Source organism: Mauremys mutica, chromosome 8 (genome assembly GCF_020497125.1).
Source record: "Mauremys mutica isolate MM-2020 ecotype Southern chromosome 8, ASM2049712v1, whole genome shotgun sequence".
NCBI classification, from domain to species: domain Eukaryota; kingdom Metazoa; phylum Chordata; order Testudines; family Geoemydidae; genus Mauremys; species Mauremys mutica.
The window spans coordinates 69,747,623-69,768,563 of NC_059079.1; the positions used below are offsets into that span (position 1 = coordinate 69,747,623).

The 20,941-nt window shown below is 47.0% G+C and overlaps 1 protein-coding gene across 4 annotated transcripts in view; it reads right to left on the reverse strand.

The window, feature by feature from the left end:
* The window catches only part of ATF6 (activating transcription factor 6), a 401,392-nt gene that overhangs the window by 195,277 nt on the left and 185,174 nt on the right, over nt 1-20,941 (reverse strand). For all 4 annotated transcript variants that reach the window (XM_045028792.1, XM_045028791.1, XM_045028790.1 and 1 more), the window contains exons 10-11: nt 15,736-15,876; nt 1,522-1,635 (exon numbers count right to left, since the gene is read on the reverse strand). In XM_045028792.1, coding sequence (XP_044884727.1) covers nt 1,522-1,635; nt 15,736-15,876 — 255 coding nt within the window. The remainder of the gene's footprint in view (nt 1-1,521; nt 1,636-15,735; nt 15,877-20,941) is intronic.

Genomic DNA, 20,941 nt, shown 5'->3' on the forward strand with positions numbered 1-20,941 from the left:
GCCCAGTGCTGCTACTAAGAGTGGGGTCTGCTGAATTGCCGAGAAGGAGAAGTAGCTGCTTTCTGTTGGAAACAGTCCCAGGATTCTAGTTCATTTGTGCTAAGCGCAGGACAAACCCCCAATGTTTCTTTTTGTCAGGAGTCAGGCAGAATAGATGCTCATGAGAGCCCCTTGACTTGGGGGGAAGACATATGCTTGACAGGTAGGAGGTTCCAGCTGCTGATTCAGCACTGGGCCAGCATCCTAGGGAATCCTCTGATCCCATCAAGTGCAAGCCACCATCCTTACTGCATTGCTGCCTGCTCAAATGCATTATGGGACAATCTAGAATGTCTCATAGGTCAAAGGGAGGCAAGTCAGCTGAGCAAGTGGGAGCTAAGGCCTAGTCCATACACAAAAGATGCATGTGACATCTTGGGTCTTGAACCCAGGCTTGGGAGTCTCCAGAGAGCCACTGCGTCCTGGGCTGCACCCCATGGCGGCTGAAATCTGGTGGGCTGAGGAGCTAGTAGGACTATGGCTCAGCCAAGGCGCCATCCATGGGAGCCCTGATTGGAGGATCGCCCAGCTCCACAGATTGGTCCATCCATACTATTTGAGCCAGAAGATGGCACAGGAAATTTATCCAAGCAACAAGGTGTTTTCCTATTGTGGCTGCATTTGACCCTGCTTGTGCCTGCCTCCCACACCCAACCCTGTTCCTGATTCCTGCTATGCTCCTGCCTCACCCCTGTTCCCACCATGCTCCTGCTCTGTGCCTCTCCTCAAGTTCCTCCCCTTACACCTCACCTCCAATCATTAGTGACCAGTCCTGGCTCTGACCCCAGCCTCTGACTTCTGACCCTGATTCAAGCTTGACCCTTGGCTCTGGCATTTGGTATCTGACCTTGGTTCTGACCCGCAGCATTGTTTCCTGGATCTAGTAACTGGTAGTTGATTCTGGTACTGACCCTGTGGCTTGGTTCCTCTATCTGGACACCAGCACCACCCACTAAACCTGACTCCTGCTCTGACTACTAGGTCAGACTGTCTACATCTTGGTACAAAACAGCGCACTGGTTTAACTAAAGATGAAAAGTTAAACTGAGTTAATTAAACCAGTGCAACATTGTGTGTGGGCACTCTAACGTTGGTTTAAGCATGGTTTCTATTGGTTTAGCTTGCACTTGTAAATTACAAGTGTCGATAACCTGATATAGGTCAGGTTGGTGTAAATGGATGTTAGAGTGTCCACACACAAAGTTACACCGGTTTAACACACTAAGATCCATTTAAAGCAACCCAGTTTATATTGGGTTTCCCACATCTGTAACTTACAAATGCCAGCTAAACCAGGATTCAAACACACCTGTAGAACAGTGGGGAAGCTTGTGTTGCCACTGATCACAATGTATCTAGTATGGATATAAACAAAGGAATGCCAGGCACCTTGGCTGCCAGTCTGGCACCTTTAATGTACACAGAATTCACACAATAATTACAAACTGAAAAACAAGCACTTGGAAATCAATGTTTGCTAACCTGAGAGACTCAGTCCGGTTGATCAGTGGCTGACAGGGTGGTGGAGAAATAGACAATAGTGGGTCTTCTGTTACTACCATTAAGGCTTTGTTATCAGAAACAGAACGTTCATTCCTAGAAATAAAGACACCAAAAAATCCCTTCAAATTTCTTTCAAAGTTCCTTCAGCCTCCCCCAATGAACATGTATCACCAAGGGCCAATGAGAGAGCCAATGAACAGATTACTATTGCTCCAACAGATTCTTCTTCTAGAAGAGATGAAAATTTGTGCCTAGTAACCCAGTATTTTGCTCTCTCTTCCCTCAGGATTTTTGTAGAACCCAATGCAGGGAAACATCAGCAGTATGGAAGCCAAAAACAAAATTTGCCTCTTAAGCCAAAAATCATAGTTCTCACACAAACAAGCCAAAAAAGTTAGCAGTTTAATTGTAAATCTTATTTAGACTGTTAGCTCCACGGGGCAGGGACTGTTTTTGTTCTGTGCCCAGCACAATGGGGTCCTGGTCCATGACTAGGGTTCCCAGGTGTTAAGTTGATACAAATAAAATGATAATCATTCAGATTAGATTTGCAGATGTTACTAATCACGTGTAATAAATTCATCTCTACATCAACCGTTCAAAACAAGCCTTCTGCCCACAGCAGTTTGCTTTGCTCCTACAGCACTGTGTTTGTATGTAAACTAGTGAACCTGGGTGAACCTTGACTCCAGTGTACAGGCTCCAGGAGGTGATACTCTGCATAGCTGGGGGAGAAAGAGCCCTAGCCATGAAGAAGTGGAAATACTGAAGCAGGGGTTATCTAAATCTGCACCACAGGCCATTCTGCCCAATTGGCAGGAGCTCAAAGACATCATCCCATTTGCACGCATATTGTAACCATACTTCTAATTGATTTCAAGTTTTATAATGTAACACAAATGTAAGGGGCACAGACCAAACAGCAGCCCTACAGATTTCCTACCCAAAGAGACAGCCTTCTCTGGCCAATATGCAGAGAAGCCTCTGATCAAGTGGCCTGCTCTTTGGTCTAGTGAGATAGGACCTGCTAACTCATACTCTAGGCCAGGGGTCGGCAACCTACGGCATGCATGCCAAAGGTGGCACGCAAGCCGATTTTTAATAGCACGCTGCTTCCAGCCGAGGTCTCAGCCGCCGGCCCCACTCAGCCCACTGCCGGCCAGGGTGAAAGAGACCCCAGGCCAGCAGCAGGCTGAGCGGGGCCAGTGGCTGGGACCCCAGGCCGGCAGCAGGCTGAGCGGGGCCAGTGGCTGGGACCCCAGGCTGGCAGTGGGCTGAGTGGGGCCGGTGGTTGGGACCCCAGAGCGGCAGTGGGCTGAGCGGCTCAGACAGCTGCCGGCCCCACTCAGCCCGCTGCTCTCCGATAGGGAGTTCCTCCAGGAAGAGAAGGCAGCCGCTGGCCAGGGATTCTTCCCCGCGGTGCAGTGGAAAGGCACCTCGGTGATCTTGGATGTGAGTTCCAAAGCCCCTGCCCACGGGGCTCAGGGAGCACTGGGGGGACTGGGCTCTGGGAAGCAGCTGCGTTAGGGCTCCCAGATGCTGCATGAGCAGCTTGTATGACTCTCTCCTGGCCCCTGGACTTTAAAAGGGGAGCCTGGACTGGTGCAAGGCACTGTGAGTCGCAACTGGCCCCCCTCTTTGCATGGCCCTGCTGCCGCCTCATGATCCCACTCTCCTCTCCCCTTCTCTGGCACTGCATCAGCCCAGGAGGGGGTTGTGCCCTGGTGCCCCTGAGCTGGGCAGGTGGTGGTGGGGTTGGATGGGTTTTGCAGCCTCTGGAAAGGGCAGATGGAGACAGGGAGGCTCTTGCTGTCTCTGTGCATCCTAACACAGTGGCACTTCAGCTTGGGCGAGAGTGGCCCCCCGTCTGGGCAGCTTTCAGCCCCCAGGAGAGTTCAGGTTTAAAATGCGCAAACTGCGGAGTGATCTGGGTAGGTCTTGCATCGCAGGGGATCTGCATCTCAAAGGCAGTGGGGAACGCAGTGGTCCCTAGAAGCAGCGATATGAGTTTTTTGGGCAACAGGGACCCGGGTCTTAAGGGCTGCTTCTGAGAGCTCCAGTCCCTGCTGAGTCAGTTTCATGTCAGGAGTTGCAGCTGAACTGCTTCTCTGAGCCATTGGCATCACCGAAAGGGAGAAGCTGAAACTCCCCTGGGCACTGTGTCAATAAGAGTATTCGGTGCACAGGTTCATTTGAAAGAACCTCCTAATGCTCCTTTATGTGGTAGCACTGTCCCCCCTCCCCCTGCCCTGTTGCTGGTACAGTCGCTGCTTTTCCTCTTAAATTCACATGCTACCATCTTCTGAAATTGAAAAGCATCTAGGGTGGCTGTGTGGATAAATATTGCAGGGAGAGATGGGAGCCAAAAAGGGCAAAATCTATATGGACTGTCCATTTAGATCAGCGGTAGGCAACCTATGGCATGCGAGCTGATTTTCAGTGGCACTTGCACTGCCTGGGTCCTGGCCACCGGTCCGTGGGGCTCTGCATTTTAATTTAATTTTAAATGAAGCTTCTTAAACACTTTTAAACCCTTATTTTCATTATATACAACAACAGTTTAGTTATATATTATAGAATTATAGAAAGAGACCTTCTAAAAACGTTAAAATGTATTACCGGCACGCAAAACTTTAAACTAGAGTGAATAAATGAAGACTCGGCACACCACTTCTGAAAGGCTGCTGACCTCTGCTCTAGGCAGATACAAACCTGAAGCCACCTATACACTGTAGTCTTGGAAGCCTCTTTCCTTTTTAGGGCCCTTGGAACACACCAACAGCTATTTGTCAGTTCTGAAATTTTTAAGGAGATCCAAATTTAACCCAATAATTCTACAGCCTCCAAAGCCTCTTCTGCCTCTGTGAAACGTGCAGAATAAAAAACATGGCAAAATAATTGGCTGGTTAATATGAAACCTCAGGTTAACCTCAGGAACACAAGAATGGGGTTAATGAAAGCCCTGGGAAGAGAATCAATAATCAAAGCTATTCTGGATCAGCCTTCCTGGCAGAAGTGATGTAGTCGCTTTCATCCAAAGTTGGCAGAGGGACATTTTCCCAGCTGGTTCAAATGGCTGTAGCATGTACACCTGAAGACTAATACATCCCACTGGGCAAAGCGGGTTTGAAAACTTCACACTGAATTGTTAGGAATCGAACCAATGGAGAGCACAGGCCAGCCCCTGGCTGTGGAAGTAGCAGATGTACAGACTTGCATGGCCTTAATCTTTCACTTTTAAAACCCTGAGGAACAGACTGTAGTAACCCGAAGGGTGATGCAATCACCAGAGGAGAAGCCGTTAGTTAAACACCACACCAGCTTCATTTCTACATCCTGGTGTAGGAATCCTTGTAACACTTTTTGACAATCGCCCAGCATCTGGGAGACACCCCATCCCTGAAGCCACTGGTATTCATTCACTCTCCAACGTCCTAGATGCACAAAGTGAGCTGGCTCTTGGAGGAGGAAATGGGTTCTCACTGATACATTCTAACAGCGCCCAACTGCCTGACCAGCAATGCAGAGAAAAATTACTTCCACTTTGACTGGTTTGATCTTGCAGAGGATATGGAGAATCAGAAGAAAAGATGGAAAAATGCAGCCATCTCTGCCCCCCAATTCATCAAAACAGCATCTGACACTATGGCCAACTGGTCAAACAGCTGAGAGCAAAACCTGGATGTTCTTGCATATTTCTGTTGGCAAACCAGTGGTCAGCTGGACAGCCTCAATATTGACAAATGGTCTGGAAAGCCTTCAAGTTCAAGCTCCATTCCCCTGGGATTAGTTCCCTCTTGATTTGTAGATTCCAAGGCCAGAAGCATTGTGATCATCTAGTCTGACCCTCTGTACAATACAGGCTATAAGATTTCCCAAAAACAATTTCCAGACCAGATCTTTTAGACAAACATCCAATCTTGAATTTAAAATCATAAGTGACAGAGACTCCACCATGACCGTTGGTAAATTGTTCCAGTGGTTAATTACCCTCACTGTTAAAAATGTATGCCTTGATGAGCCAATCCACCTGGATATTGTGTTCATCCTGGAAATAAAGCCAGGGTACTTTCCTCCCACTGAAAAAGGCTCAGTTTAACAGTAAGATGGAGTTCCCGGTGCCTTGCTGATGTAGAGCACTCCTGTATGCTTGCTGCACCATTCTAGAACAGGAAACCCCCTGAGCAGCATTTCCTAAGCTGAGGTGGCTAGTAGCATCCTTCACAGTAACAGCAGACTGCATTTCCACCCCAGGGCGGACAGAATTCTGACTATATGGGTTCTGCCTGGTCAGGTACGGAGGTGAAGGTAATTCTTTCCCAAGGGTCCACTTTGGATACAGCTGTTCCTTCTCCAAGAAAGGAGCCACCCTATGTGCTCATCCTTCGATTTATATTTTTTGTGAGTGGAGCTAAGGTGGGCAGTAGAGGGCAAGCAAAAGAGCAAGACAACACTGCCAGCTGCTTGCAGGAAGGGGATCCAGAACTGAGGGCAGCTGGAGAGGCCACAGAGCGAGCAGGGATGAAAAGTGGCAGAATGGGCAGCAGAGAGCCCACTGCTGCCTGTATGTCCATAGTAAGGGGTTGTTCTGGCAACAGCCACAGGATAGCTCTCAGAATTGCCTTTTTGACTCCTCACAGACATAGGCATGACCATTTTTAAGCCTGAGAGGGCCTGGGAGAGGGGTTGCAGCTGAGCCTGCTACACAATAGCTGCTAGTAGATCAACAGCTCTTCCAAATGGGAGAAACATGGGGAGAGAGGAGCCTGAGGCAGAGAGGCTCACAGGGGCAGCAGGGCCTTGGAGAAAGAAGAGAAACCCCAATCTCAACCCCAGCTGGGATCTCAGCCATAAGAATGAGGAGAGGAGGGAACTAGCTCTCCCTTTCCCAGAGTCCCTAAAGAACCACAGGGGCTCTCCTTGTTCCAGCTTTGAGAGCGGGAGGCATATAAAAAGCCAGGCCATCTCTTTCATATGTGGAGTAGCAGAGGAAAAGTTTGTCTGTGAAGGAGATTTTGCCTGAGATGCTGCTGGGAAATCCTGGGGCCTGCCCAGAGGAGAATTGGGAAGGAGGCCTAGAAGCAAGGTAGAAGTCTTGGCTTGGCTCTTAAACTCAGGCAGTTACCTCCAGGTCCCTCGCCTCAGTTCTTTATGATTATCCTTGGGTAAAAAATGTGAAAGCACTTAAATGACTTAGGAGCTGAAGTCCTACTGACTTTCAGTGAGACTCAGGCACTTAAATGCCTAGGTTCCTTTTGAAAATGTTACTCTTTTTTTTTTCCTTTATCCTTCTTTCCACCTTCTTGCTTTGTCCCTCTTCTGGTCTCTGCTTCTAGCACAGAGAGAGGGGAAAAAGAAGCAGAGGGTTCCAAGCTTGCCAAGCAACAAGGTGAAAGTGACTGGACAAAAAAGAGGAGGTGCTGGTTCTGACATACCTTCCTGAGTGAGCATCTCTGCTGCCTCATCACATAATTCATAGTCTAAAATGTGCCACATAGGATATAGGCCCTTCATCATAGCCACATAATACTATGTCATTAGAGTATTCCTGATTGATTGCCTTCTTTCTACCTGGCAACAATCTATTAGTGCTTTCTGCACATTTGCGGCTGTTTCTATTCAGCTAGCCAAAAAAATATTTTATTGGAAAGAACAGATCTGTTAGAACAGACTCTGTGAAGGAGAAAACACAGTCTGAATAAGCCAACCTTCAATCTGGACACAATCCAGAACATACGCATCCACTGCCTTCTGGAGATCTAAAAAGGCTTGAAGTGATTTTATGTCAATTGAATACACCCCTGCAAATGACCAATAAAGATATTAATGGATAAAATAAAAATTATTCTTTGGGAATACTTGGTAGGCAGCCGCTAGAGCAGACTGTAACCATACACTCGTGAGGTGCATCTCTGTAGATATCCAGGAATAATGGCTAGCACAAGCATGCATGAGGTTTCTAACAAAGAGCACTGCTCACAGATAGGATCCAGTCCTTTCCTCTGTAAGTATCTTGAACTTTGCTGAACATATTTTGAGTGACTAAGGGTATGTCTACACTACAAGACTATTTCGAATCAACTTAAGTCGAATTTGTGGAATCGACCTTATGAAGTCGAATTTGTGTATCCACACTAAATACACTAATTCGACTGTGTGAGTCCACAGTAACGGGGCCAGCGTCAAATTTGGAAGCGGTGCACTGTGGGAAGCTATCCCACAGTTCCTGCACTCCCCGCTGCCCATTGGAATTCTGGGATTTCCCCCCAATGCATGCTGGGGGAAAAAATGTGTCGAGGGTGGTTTTGGGTAACTGTCATCATTGAACCGTCAATCACGCCCTCCCTCCCTCCCCGAAAGTGCCTGCGGGCAATCTGTTCATGCACTTTTCTGCTCAGTGACAGCGCGGGCACCACAGCACTGCGAGCACGGAGCCCGCTGCAGTTATGGCCGTTGTCAACTCCTCGCACCTTATCGTCCACCTTTTCCACAGTCAGCTGCTGAGAAATCGGGCTACTTTTCAATGGTGCTGCGAGCACTGGTGGACCATGGGGGACGTTTTACCAACATCAACGTTGGGTGGCCGGACAAGGTTCATGACGCGCGTGTTTTCAGGAACTCTGGTCTGTTTAGATGCCTGCAGGAAGGTAGTTTCTTCCCGGACCACAAAATAACTCTTGGGGATGTGCAGATGCCTATAGTGATCCTCGGGGACCCAGCCTACCCGCTAATGCCCTGGCTCGTGAAGCTCTGTGCAGGCGCCTTGCACAGCGACAAGGAACTCTTCAAGTACCAGCGAGCAGCGTGACCTGTGACTGTTCAGTTTCTTTACAGAGAAGCTGAACCTGCCCCTGTTTCTTTACCAAGTTACTGTTGACTAGCATCTGCAGTTACATACCCCGTCCACCCCGCTTCCCCCACTTCCAACACACGTTTAAAAATAAAACACATGTTCCACTGTGACTTTACAAAGGTTTCTTTATTGATGACTTTGCGTTAAAGGGTTGAAACTGGGACGCAGACTGTGCTGGGTAGGGTGTGCGGTGATGTAAAGACCGCCTCTAAACTCGAGGAATGACAGGCTCCTGCTCCCAGAGCGGTCCGCAGTGCCGGACTGGTTGTTTCAACGGAGCCTGCCATCCCTCCTTTTTGGGACTCTGTGTGCGGGGGCTATGTGGCCTTGCGGCGGGGGAGGACGGATACAGATTCCTCTGCTCCGTGGCTCTGTGGTCCAGGACAGGGACCGTTGCATGAGATCTGTAACCCCCCTCCCCCACTACAAAGTCACGTACCCCCGCACCCACACAGAACCTGCAAACCACCTCCCATACCGACCAGGGTGCCTACTGACTGCACTGTGTGTGTGACCTGCTGCTGATTCTGCCCCCGTCTCTGTACCCGGCTAAAGGTGACTGTCCTATGCAATACCCTACCCCCTTCCCCACCCACCCACCCACCCACCCCTTCAAACACAGCGTTGTGTAAAAAAGCATGACGGAAACAGTAATTAACAGCAAAGTATTTTTAATAATTAAGCAGACAGTCAGGGGATGAAACTGGGATTGGGGCCTGGGTGAGTCAGGAAGGGAAGGAATTGTCAAAAATTAGGGTATGAGAGCTTTTGGGTACTTGAGCACTCTGCTGGGGTGCAGTGACAGTTTTCACGGCCCCTGGCGCCACTCCTTCTGGTTACTTTGGGTGACGGGACGTATGGGACTTTGTGGCGGGGGAGGGCGGTTGCAGATACGCTGCGGCGGGGCTCTGTCCTCCTGGCTGCGGTCCTGCAAAACATCCACAAGGCGCCGGAGCATGTCCGTTTGCTCCCTCATTAGTCCAAGCAGCGTTTGAGTCGCCTGCTTGTCTTCCTCACGCCACCTCTCCTCCCGTTCGTTGTGTGAGCGCTGGTACAGAGAGAGGGTCTCCCTCCACTGGCTCTGCTGGTCCGCCTCGGCTCGGGAGCACCCCATAACTTCAGCGATCATCTCGTCCCGTGTCTTTTTCTTTCGCCGCCTAATCTTTGCCAGCCTCTGTGAGGGGGATGCTGTGGCAGGTCTGGAGACAGTTGAAGCTGTGTGATGGGAGAAAGGGAGTGAATTCCTTGCAAAGATACATTTTTGCGAACAATGAACACAGTCTAGTCTGTGTCTGTGAACAACACCATGCACAGCACCTATCTCGTCCGCACTCCTGCAGCAGGCAATCCTGAAAGCATAAACTCTGCCCCTGTTCTACCCCATCGCAGTGTCCCCCGACCCTTGCACTTCTGGGTTGAGATCCCAGTGCCTGATGGTACAAATTTCATTGTCGCGGGTGGTTCTGGGTAAATGTAGTCAGTCATTCTTTCCTCCGGGAAAGCAACGCCAGACAATCATTTCGAGCCCGTTTTCCCTGGATTGCCCTGGCATACGCCATAGCGTGGCAGCCATGGAGCATGTTTTGCCTTTTGTCACTGTCACCGTATGTGTACTAGATGCCGTGGACAGAGGCGATTCAGCAGCGCTACACAGCAGCATTCATTTGCTTTTGCATGACAGCAGAGATGGTTATCAGCCATACTGTACCATATACCATGCCATTGTAAATTGGCAAGGTGATGATGGTTACCAGTCGTATTGCATTATACCTTCTGCTGCTGTCATAGGTGCCCCTGGCCGAGATCAGCCGGGGGCGCAAAAGACAAAACTGGGAATGACTCCCCGAGTCAATCCCTCCTTTATGGTATCTAAAAATAGAATAATTCCTGCATAGAATATGGGGCTAGTGTAGTAGAGATCCAGTGTTTCAGAGAACCAGAGAGCACAGCCACTCCGTGTCAGATTATTCAGGAATGATGAGCTGCATGGCATTCACAGGGGGTGCTCCTGCAACAACCCCACCTGTTGCTTCCCTCCTCCCCCAGCCTTCCCGGGCTACCGTTGCAGTGTCCCCTGATTTGTGTGCTGAAGTAATACAGAATGCAGGAATAAGAAACAGTGACTTGTTACTGAAATGAAATAAGGGGAAGGCAGCCTCCAGCTGCTATGATTGTCCAGACAGGACATTAAGCAGTGTGTGGGAGAGGAAAACAGCATCCTGCTGCTATGACAGTCCAGGCAGTACAGAATCTTTTCTTTACACATGAAGGGCGGGGGCTGATGGAGCTCAGCCCCCTGTTGCTATGATGAAGACGGTTAGCAGGCCGTCTACTTATGGGCTGATGACAAGGACGGGTACCAGTCGTATTGCACTACACCATCTACAGCAAGGCTGACGATGATGACGACGGATACCAGTCATATTGCACCGTCAGCCACCCATAAGGGGGGGGGGGAGGTTGCTACAGTACAGTGCCGCAGCATCGCGTCTACCAGCAGCATTCAGTACACATAGGGTGACATTTAAAAGAGTCAAGAGACGATTTTTTTTCCTTTTCCTTCTGGAGGTGTGGGAGGGGGGTACATTGACGAGCTATGCCCTGAACCGCCGCGGACAAGGTGTTTGACTGTACAGGTATTGGGAGATCAGCCAAGAATGCAAATGCTTTTCGGAGACTGCAGGAACTGTGGGATACCTTGCGTCTTCAGTCCCCCCTCCCTCCATGAGCGTCCATTTGATTCTTTGGCTTTCCGTTACGCTTGTCACGCAGCAGCGTGCTGAGTCTCTGCTATGCCATCTGTCCGGAGATTTTTTAAAAATACTTTGGACCAGGCGTAACATTACAGTAATTCCCCTAATTAGATGCAGGAGTCGCCGAGCAAGATCGCCCTGAGGAGGTTCACAGAAGGAGATTGAGAGCGCATGCTGCGTGAAAGCCAGCACAAACCAGGGCCCTATGCAGCCGTGCTCGGGGAGGCAATGCTCCCTGAGTACCTCATGAAAGCCTGGCACGGAAAAGTGTGCTACCACGGAGCACCCAATAAGGCAGCTCTCCCCAGGAACCTCCTGCGGAGGCTTTTCGATTACCTCCAGGAGAGCTTCGTGGAGATCTCCCAGGAGGATTTCTGTTCTATCCCCATATATGTAGACCTCCTTTTCACATACTTCAGCTTCCTGTTATATTAAGAATAAAAGTTTACATGTTTAAAGCACTTACCGACTGCTCCTTCCCCTGATTCAGGGTCCGGGTTAACGGCCGGGGAGGGTTGGTAGGGGATCTCCGTGACGGTGATGAAGAGATCCTGGCTGTCGGGGAAACCAGCGTTGTAAGCGCTGTCGCCTGCCTCGTCCTCCACAAACCCTTCCTCATCTTCCCCGTCCGTGAACATCGCCGAGGAACTGTCCATCGACACTGTCCCATCGTCAGAGTCCATGGTCACTGGTGGGGCAGTGGTGGCAGGCTCCGTAGCGTCCGTTTGCCGCTTTGATTTTTTGGTAGCCTTGTCTGGGGTCCTTGATTTTCACGCGGCGCTGCGTTGCATCCCGCCTGTATCCTCTGTCTCTCATGGCTTTGGAGACCTTCTCGTAGGTCTTTGCATTCCGTTTTTTGGAGCGCAGCTCCGAAAGCACAGACTCCTCGCCCCACACACCAATCAGATCCAAGACTTCCCGGTCAGTCTATGCTGGGTCCCTCTTTCTATTCAGAGATTACATGAACTCCTCTGCTGGAGAGCTCTGCATTGCTGCCGGTGCTGCTGAGCTCGCCCCGATGTCCAACCACGAAATGAGATTCAAACTGTCCAGACAGGAAAAGGAATTCAAATTTTCCCGGGGCTTTTCCTGTGTGGCTGGTCAGAACATCGAAGCTCGGACTGCTGTCCAGAGCGTCAACAGAGTGGTGCAGTGTGGGATAGCTCCCGGAGCTACTAAGTTCGATTTGCATCCACCCCTAGCCTAATTCGACATAGCCATGTCGAATTTAGCGCTACTCCCCTCGTCGGGGAGGAGTACAGAATTCGAACTAAAGAGCCCTCTATGTCGAATTAAATGGCTTCCTGGTGTGGACGGGTGCACGGTTAATTCGAATTAACGCTGCTAAATTCGAATTAAAGTCCTAGTGTAGACCAGGCCTAAGAAAACAAATATCATAGCTTGAATTTTAAGAAGGGCTGGGTAACATGACAAATATTAACATTCATAACCATGCAAGTCAAGACAAGTCTACTGCACTTTTCAAGGACGAAGAAAAGTTTCCTTCTCTGAATGAAGTGTTGGTTATTTCGGTCAGAAGTGGCACCAATCGCTAATAACTCTCTTTCACAAGCCAGGGAAGGCCTGGGTCGGATTCCCAAGTCTTGAGTCAAGACTCCTTTAGGGTGCATAGATAGTATTGCCAACCTCAAGTGTTCAAAAATTGTGAATCAGTCCCCCAAATCATGAGATTGTCTTAAACATTAGTTTTAATAATAAATGTCGGGTTTTTTCCTTGCCTGCTGGTTTCTGAGCCTGTAGGGTACACGCTTTTCTCTGCAACCATGAGAGCTAGAAACTAACTTTTTTTTTCCAAATGAAAGTTATGATTCTCTTCTGATCTCTTGACTCTACTAGCTGGGTCTTAAGAAAAACACCATTTCAAGACCTGTGGTAAAATCCCAAGAGTTGGCAACAATGTGTAGAGTACATGCATAGAGTATATCCCCCCCCCCCCCCCAACGCTTTCCAGGGAGGAGGGATAGCTCAGTGGTTTGAGCACTGGCCTGCTAAACCCAGGGTTGTGAGTTCAATCTTTGAGAGGGGCCATTCAGGGGTCTGGGATTGGTCCTGCTTTGAGCAGAGGGTTGGACTAGATGACCTCCTGAGGTCCCTGATATTTATGATTCTGACACTGTGAAAGATTCTTCAGCACAGCTATAGAGGATGTGGTAGTATCTCAACATTAAGTTCCTCAAGCCAAATCAAGTGCTTGATCTTTCTAAGCCCTTATGAAGGAATTGCAGAGATCTGTGCAGCTGTTGCCTGTTGTGATGTTATTGACATAAACTTAGATCATTGCTTCAACCACTGTTATATATATATATATGCAGCAAATATTGTACAAAGGTTGTCACGTGAGGTGTCTATAAAAAGGTTATTATTTGCTGGTTACGATCATCCTAGCTGAATGTATCATTTTTGAATGTATCATAGTTGAAACTATGAATATTGGCTACGTACTTGTATCTCAATGTGTTTGATTCTAAGTAGCATTAGTGAAGCATTTGGTCAGCTTCTTGAGAAAGGAAGTTGCAGATTAAGTGCCCAATCAAGAAACACTTAACTGACAATGGACCTTGGGAGACTCCAATTCACATATGAGAAGTCTTCCTGGGACATTCAAGGTAGCATGTGAGCAGTGGCTGCCGCCTGCAAACTGAGTCATACATGGACATGTGACTTGCCCAGGTAGCTACAAACTCCATCTTGTTGCTGAGATTTTGTACAGGAGAACAAAGGGGTTTCCACCCACAGGAGAAAGAATATAAAAGGCCCTGGAAACCCCTCCATTTTTCCTTCAATCCTGCTTCTTATCTCTGGAGAAACTTTGCTACAAACTGAAGCTCTGAACAAAGGACTCGATGACCCATCCCAGCTGTGGATGTACTCCAGAGATTTGATTTGAACCTGCAGTTTATTCCATCACTGCTACAAGCCTGAACCAAGAACTTTGCCATTACTGTATGTAATTGATTCCATTTAACCAATTTTAACTCTCATCTATTTTTCTTTCTTTCTATGAATAAACCTTTAGATTCTAAAGGATTGGCAACAGCGTGATTTGCAGATAAGATCTGATTTGTATATTGACCTGAGTCTGGGGCTTGGTCCTTTGGGATCGGGAGAACCTTTTTTCTTTTATTGGGGTATTGGTTTTCATAACATTCATCCCCATAAGAAGAGGCTGCTGGTGGTGATAATGGGAAACTGGAGTGTCTAAGGGAATTGCTTGTATGACTTCTGGATAGCCAGTGGGGTAAAACCAAAGTCTTCTCTGTTTGGCTGGTTTGGTGTGCCTTGCTGTGCAAAGGAATCCCTAGCTTGGGCTTTAACTACCCTGCTCTAAGCAATTTGTCCTGAATTGATACTCAGTTGTGTCCCACCAGAGGCAGCATCGTTACACCTGTGCTGATGAAAGTCTATGATAGTAACATTTGGCCCTGTAGAAGGTGCACAACTGGCCACAGTGCTGCCTAGAGGCCAGGCAGGGATTGACAGATCAGCATCCTGCCCCAAGGGTTACCTGTCATCTCCTTCAGCCCAGGTAATTTGGGGACTAGGCTCTTGGCCAGTCAAGGTCTACTCCAGTGCGACTCTCACCTGAGGTGAAGGCCCCTGGTGTTGTAACGTCTTCTGGGGGTGGAGAGGGGAGCTCGGGCCTACCCTCTACACTGGGCTATGCTCCAGGGCCCAGTGATGGGCAGCTACATTCGATACCTTGGGGTGCTAAGATTCTGCCCCCCGGGCCACCTCTCCATCCCCATTGGCTTCATGAAGTGAGTCACTTCCACCAAGCCTCTTGCCTGCATGCTCAGCCACTTAACTCTCCATTGTACGTTTCCACTGGTCTGTGTAGTCAGACCTCAAGCAAGGAGCTCCAGGGCAGTGCTTTCCCTTCACAACAGCTGCCTGCACCTTTCCACTGCCTGCCCACTCTGAGCTAATCTGCTCCCCCTCTTAAAGCCCTGCCACCAGCTTGTGCAGGCCCTGCAAGTGCAACTGGGTGGGGCCACCTGGGCCCAGAGCTCCTCCTTAACCCCTTGCTCTGCAGTGTGGAGGTTGTACACCCCATCACAGCCCCACACATGGAAAGCTGGCAGCAACTTCTTGCCTACTATGCTGGAAGAGACAGGGAGCTGCTCTTTGAGTTGTATGCAAGTCCAGTGTCAGGGACTGTCATAGGACTTGCTCAGCACCAGAATGAGGCCAGGCATGGAACTGCACATCAAAAGCATGACACCATAGTGGCTTGCTCCTGCTTTGCTGAGGCAAGAGTGCTCACACAGCTTGTTCTCTCACCATGGAATGCATGCACTGATTTGTCTGATTCAGGGGTTGGTTAGTTTTTTATACCGCAGTGCATCAAAGGTGGGCCTTAGAGAGGAATCTTGCCAGGAAGATCCTGTAACTACAGTACAAGAGGAATCAGCTTTCAAGGCACTCCATTTTTAGGCTTAGCTGCCTTAACAATGCTCACTTAATAACTCTGCTTCATGAAGCACAGGGAAATTGAAGGCAAGAGAGCAAAGCATGAAAGTATCATGAACAGCTAGTACTTTTAAACTTTAAATATATTCACCTTACCTTTCCTTATTCTGGGAGATGATGTTAGGCATTTGTTGAGCTGTGTTGAGCTTCTGGCTGGCTGAGAACTCCAGCAGATTTCTGCTGCGGTGGGCAAGGCTCACGCTGGGTTCAGCTCCATTGGGATCCCTTTCAAATACACTGAAATTCAAAAATACATACCCATAAATATAACAAGAGGGACAGAACAGATATACACATATGAAACTCACTGCCTCATGGTATTAAATACTCTAACTGGATAACTAATGGCGTTTCAGATTTGTTGTTCCATATGGTAAGATATGTATCACCAAATCCCATGCCCATGGGCAGAAATTGTTCACTTATATATTTAATTGCAATAGCTTCACAATAGCACTAAAGGAAGAGCAGAAGATGGCATCCTTCACGGGGCTCACTCTGTTAAGTGAGAATTCACAACGAATGCCATCAACTCAGCGAACGAACATCACTCAATGATCTCCTGGTCATCAGAACAGCAACTCAGCAAATCCTAAAGTTCTCCTCAGGGCCATACAGAGTGCCAAATAGGCCCGGGAATAAAAATCCTGCAACTTACTGTTGAAAGACTCTCATGGGCAAAATGTGAGTACCTTGGAAACTTGCTGAAGACTTACAACATTGATATCCTCATGTTGCAGAGACCCATGTTGGCAATGACCAACAGGCTAGGCGCTACCATATCTATGGATACAACCTACCAACTAGCCATTATCATCCTAAATATGGCTTGGCAATATACATCAAGGACACTATCACAGATTTTAATGTTATTCCATCAACTGAAGAGGAGACCGCATTTACCACAACTATCAAAGTAGGGGAGCTCCACATTAACAACCTCTATAAAGCCCCTAGAACAAGATGGCCAAAACCAGTGCTACCTAGCACTCCTATTCCATGCATCTATGCAGGTGATTTTAATAGTCACCACACTATATGGGGCTATAAAACAAATTAAAGCGATGGCGAAGAACTTATGGACTGGATATCTGCACAAGACTTACAACTAATCTACAAACTAAAACAACAATTAACATTCCATTCAAGCACTGGAAACGTGGGTACAATCCAAACCTAACATTCGTGCCTAAAGACTAACGTGGTAACACTCTCATCGTAACACATGAAGTACTATTGGCATTTCCAAACAGCCAACACAGGCCTATAATGATCTATACAGGCATTGAAATTCCTAAACAGGTAACATGATGGAATTTTCCTAAAGCTGATTGGGATGCCTACAAATAGGTGGTTGAGAAAACTGTTGCAAGGATTCCAGTGAAACCAGAATGCTATCAATGGTTCGCAGGGCTCCTGAAAGTAGCAGGAAAGAACATTCCTTGAGACTTCTGGAAAAGTCACACTCCCTGCTGGACAAGAGAGAGGCAGGAGTTGCTCCGGCAACACAATCAGACTAGGAGTCTTCATACCGCAAAAACCCTACTACACTCCCTTGACACAGCAAGACACCAGCGCTGACTTGATTGCATGCAAAACCTTGATTTTACACATTCAAATCATCGAACCTGGATACTACCAGGGTGCATAAAAATCAGGGTTTTTTTAAATTAAAAATCGATTTTTTTTATTTAAATCGGAATTTTTTATTTAAATCGGATTTTTTTGATAAAATGCTTTTTGAGGAAAAAACTTATCTAAAGATAGTTTTAATTAAGATACATTATAGTTCAAAGATATCTCAACATAGAATTAGAATTTATAATCCCTATTCCATAGTATGAGACAATATATTCACGTAATGTTTAAGAAAAGTTTTGTAAACGAGTTCCAATAGTTCATGGATTAGGGACCCAATCTTATGGGGTTCCACAGGCTTCTGTATAGATTATTTAGGTTAATCTTTCTATCTACCCAATGGGACTCAGTGTTCAAACTAGAAGATATAATCAGAGATGCTTAGTTTTGCAGTTCTCAAACTGTGGATTTGTGTCTCCGGAGGAAACATGCTCGTTAACAGCAAAAATGTTTTAAAATAAATAAATAAAAAACATATAGAGGTGAGAAATAACAGACCTCAACTCTATTGTCCCTCTGCAAATTTGTGTACACAGAGTCAATCCCTTACCTATCTCTAAAAGTGCAAAGTTTCAAAAACTTCAATGAATAGAAGATTGTTCGGAGCGGAATAGATCTGGACAAGGTGAAGATGTCTGGAGATAAATGTGAGAAGCGAGGGACATATGCTTGTTTTGTTAAATTATTATATGTTTGCTGTTGATGAAAAAAATCCAGAATACTTAACGTTGTTGTTTTAATTAAATAAAACAATTTAAAATGTCTGTCTGGTGATGTTCTCTTCCTAATACAGCATGGCAAGAAAATCCTCCAAATATTAATGATTAATCTATTGAATTGGAGATAGTTCGCCTCCCAGTGACTTCATAAATATCTGCTTCAATTACCTTTGGTAAATGAAATAACCAATCATTCATTTTTTGATATAGCTGTAAAACTAATCTGAAAAGTTTTCAAAATAAATCACTGTTTAAAAATGTATAGTGTGTACCTTCTAAAAATGAAACCTACATCTATCTCTGAGTTGTGAAGAATATGTATTAAGGTTATAACAATCAACAAGAATGCAACTTTTATGTAGAAAACGATGATTAAATTGAGTCTTCCTGACAAGTGCTTTAAATCACCCTGGACACTACTACAACATCTTGGGGATGCTAATCCCACAGAGTACAGGGCACCAAAAATTCAGTCAAACTCAATAGCCTAGGGTGACCAAACAGCAAGTGTGAAAAATCGGAACAGGGGTGGGGGTAATAGGAGCCTAAGTAAGAAAAAGACCCAAAAATCGGGACTGTGCCTATAAAATTGGGACATCTGGTCACCCTACAATAGCTTCCAAACTGGTGGAGAACACAAAAGGACCACTTGATAAACACACAGGAAGAGAAGTGTATCAACAACTCTACCGAACACTTGCATCAAACCCCTGAGGAGAACCTTCCACTGTCAGGATTGAGTAAGTAAAAGAAGGATTTGCTGTGATGAAAAAAGGGAAGGCTGCAGGCCCTGACGGTATTCTGCCAGAACTCCTCCACCATCTCAGCCCCAGAGGACTCCAATGGCTAGCAACTTTGCTACCTTAAGGACAGTACAGCTCCCTGAAATATGGCGAGAGGCAATGGTAATTGCCATTCCAAAGCCTAGAAAGCCCCCTGATGAAGTGGGATGCTATAGGCCAATTTCTCTACTATGTACGACCTACAAACTTCTTGAACGTATCTGTGACGGGTTGGATCACAGAAACCCCCTTGGGAGCTGCCACCCGATGTGCCAAGACTACTTCTACCCCTGCCTTCCCTGCCAGCTCAGGACTCCAGCACCGTGTCTTGCTGAGCCAGACACTCTTGTCTGCTCCAACAAAGACCCAGGGTCTGAATTACTTGCCCCAAAGCTGCAGGTTTACCTGAAAATAGCTCACAGAAGTGTTCTTCTCCTTAGCACTCAGATACCCAACTCCCAACGGGGTCTAAACCCAAATAAATTTGTTTTACCCTATATAAAGCTTATGCAGGGTAAACTCATAAATTGTTTGCCCTCTATAACACTGATAGAGAGATATGCACAGTTGTTTGCTCCCCCAGGTATCAATACATACTCTGAGTTAATTAATAAGTAAAAGGTGAATTTATTAAATACAGAAAGTAGGATTTAAGTGGTTCCAAGTAGTAACAGACAGAACAAAGTAAGTCACCAAGCAAAATAAAATAAAATGTGCAAATCTATGTCTAATCAAATTGAAAACAGATAATCTCACCCTCAGAGATGCTTCAGTAATTTTTTCCCTCAGACTGGACACCTTCCAGACCTGGACACAATTCTTTCCCCTGGTACAGCTCTCTTCCAGCTCAGGTGATAGTTAGGGGATTCTTCATGATGGCTCTTTTCCCTCTTTGTTCTCTTCGACCCCTTTATATATCTTTTGCATAAGGCGGGAATCCTTTTGTGCCTCTCTGAGTTCCCACCCCCTCCTTCTCAATGGAAAGACACCAGGTTAAAGATGGATTCCAGTTCAGGTGACATGATCACATGTCACTGCAAGACTTCATTATCCACTTGCCAGCACACAGGTACACAGGAAGACTTACAGGTAAAACAGTCATTTGCAGACAATGGTCCTAGTTAATGGGAGTCATCAAGATTCCAAACCACCATTAATGGCCCACACTTTACATAATTACAATAGGCCCTCAGATTTATATTTAATATTTCTAGTTTCAGATACAAGAGTGGTACATTTATAAAATAGGATGATTACACTCAGTAGATTATAAGCTTTGTAATGTGATACCTTACAAGAGACCTTTTGCATTAAGCATATCTCAGTTACATTATATTCACTTACTATTAAATTTTTATAAAACCATACAGATTGCACAAGGTCACAGTATCATCCTCAAAAGAATACACCCTTTTATTGAGCCACTTCTCCCTGTTGAACAGGCAGACTTCTGGACAAAACTTAGTTGTTTAGACCAAGTTCTGGCACTCACAACTCACATTGAGGCTGGCTATCAAAAAAACCTAAAGACTGACAGTATACGGTGGGTCCACCGTAAGCACTTGAAGTTCGGAGACCCGTCTGGCAGATGTAATGGCTACTAGGAAAACCAGGACAGGTATAGCAGTGAGCAAGTCGCCAATGGCTTGAATGGCAGAATCATAAGCCTGTTTAGGACTAGGTTGAGGTCCCAGGTAGGTGTAGGGCGGTGTACCTGGGGATAGAGGCTCTCCAGGCCCTTGCGAAACCGAGTAAATAAGGAGTGGGAAAAAACGGAGTGGCCACGCTCTCCTGGATGGAATGTGGAGATGGCCGCCAAGTGCACCCGCAAAGAAGATATCGCCAGGCCCTGCTGCTTGAGGGACCAGAGGTAGTCCAAGATAGTAGGGATCGAAACCTCCGAGGGAGTAGCATTCTGCGTCTCACACCAGCAGGAGAAGCGCTTCCACTTGGCCAGATATGTGGACCGAGTGGAAGGTTTCCTGCTACTCAGGAGTATATGCTGTACCGGAGCGGAGCAGCGTAACTCTGATTTGTTTAGCCACACAGGAGCCACGCCGTGAGGTGGAGGGCCTGCAGGTCCGGGTGGCGGAGATTGCCGTGGTCCTGGGTTATGAGGTCCGGGGGGAGTGGCAGGGTAATTGGGCTGGCTATGGAGAGGTT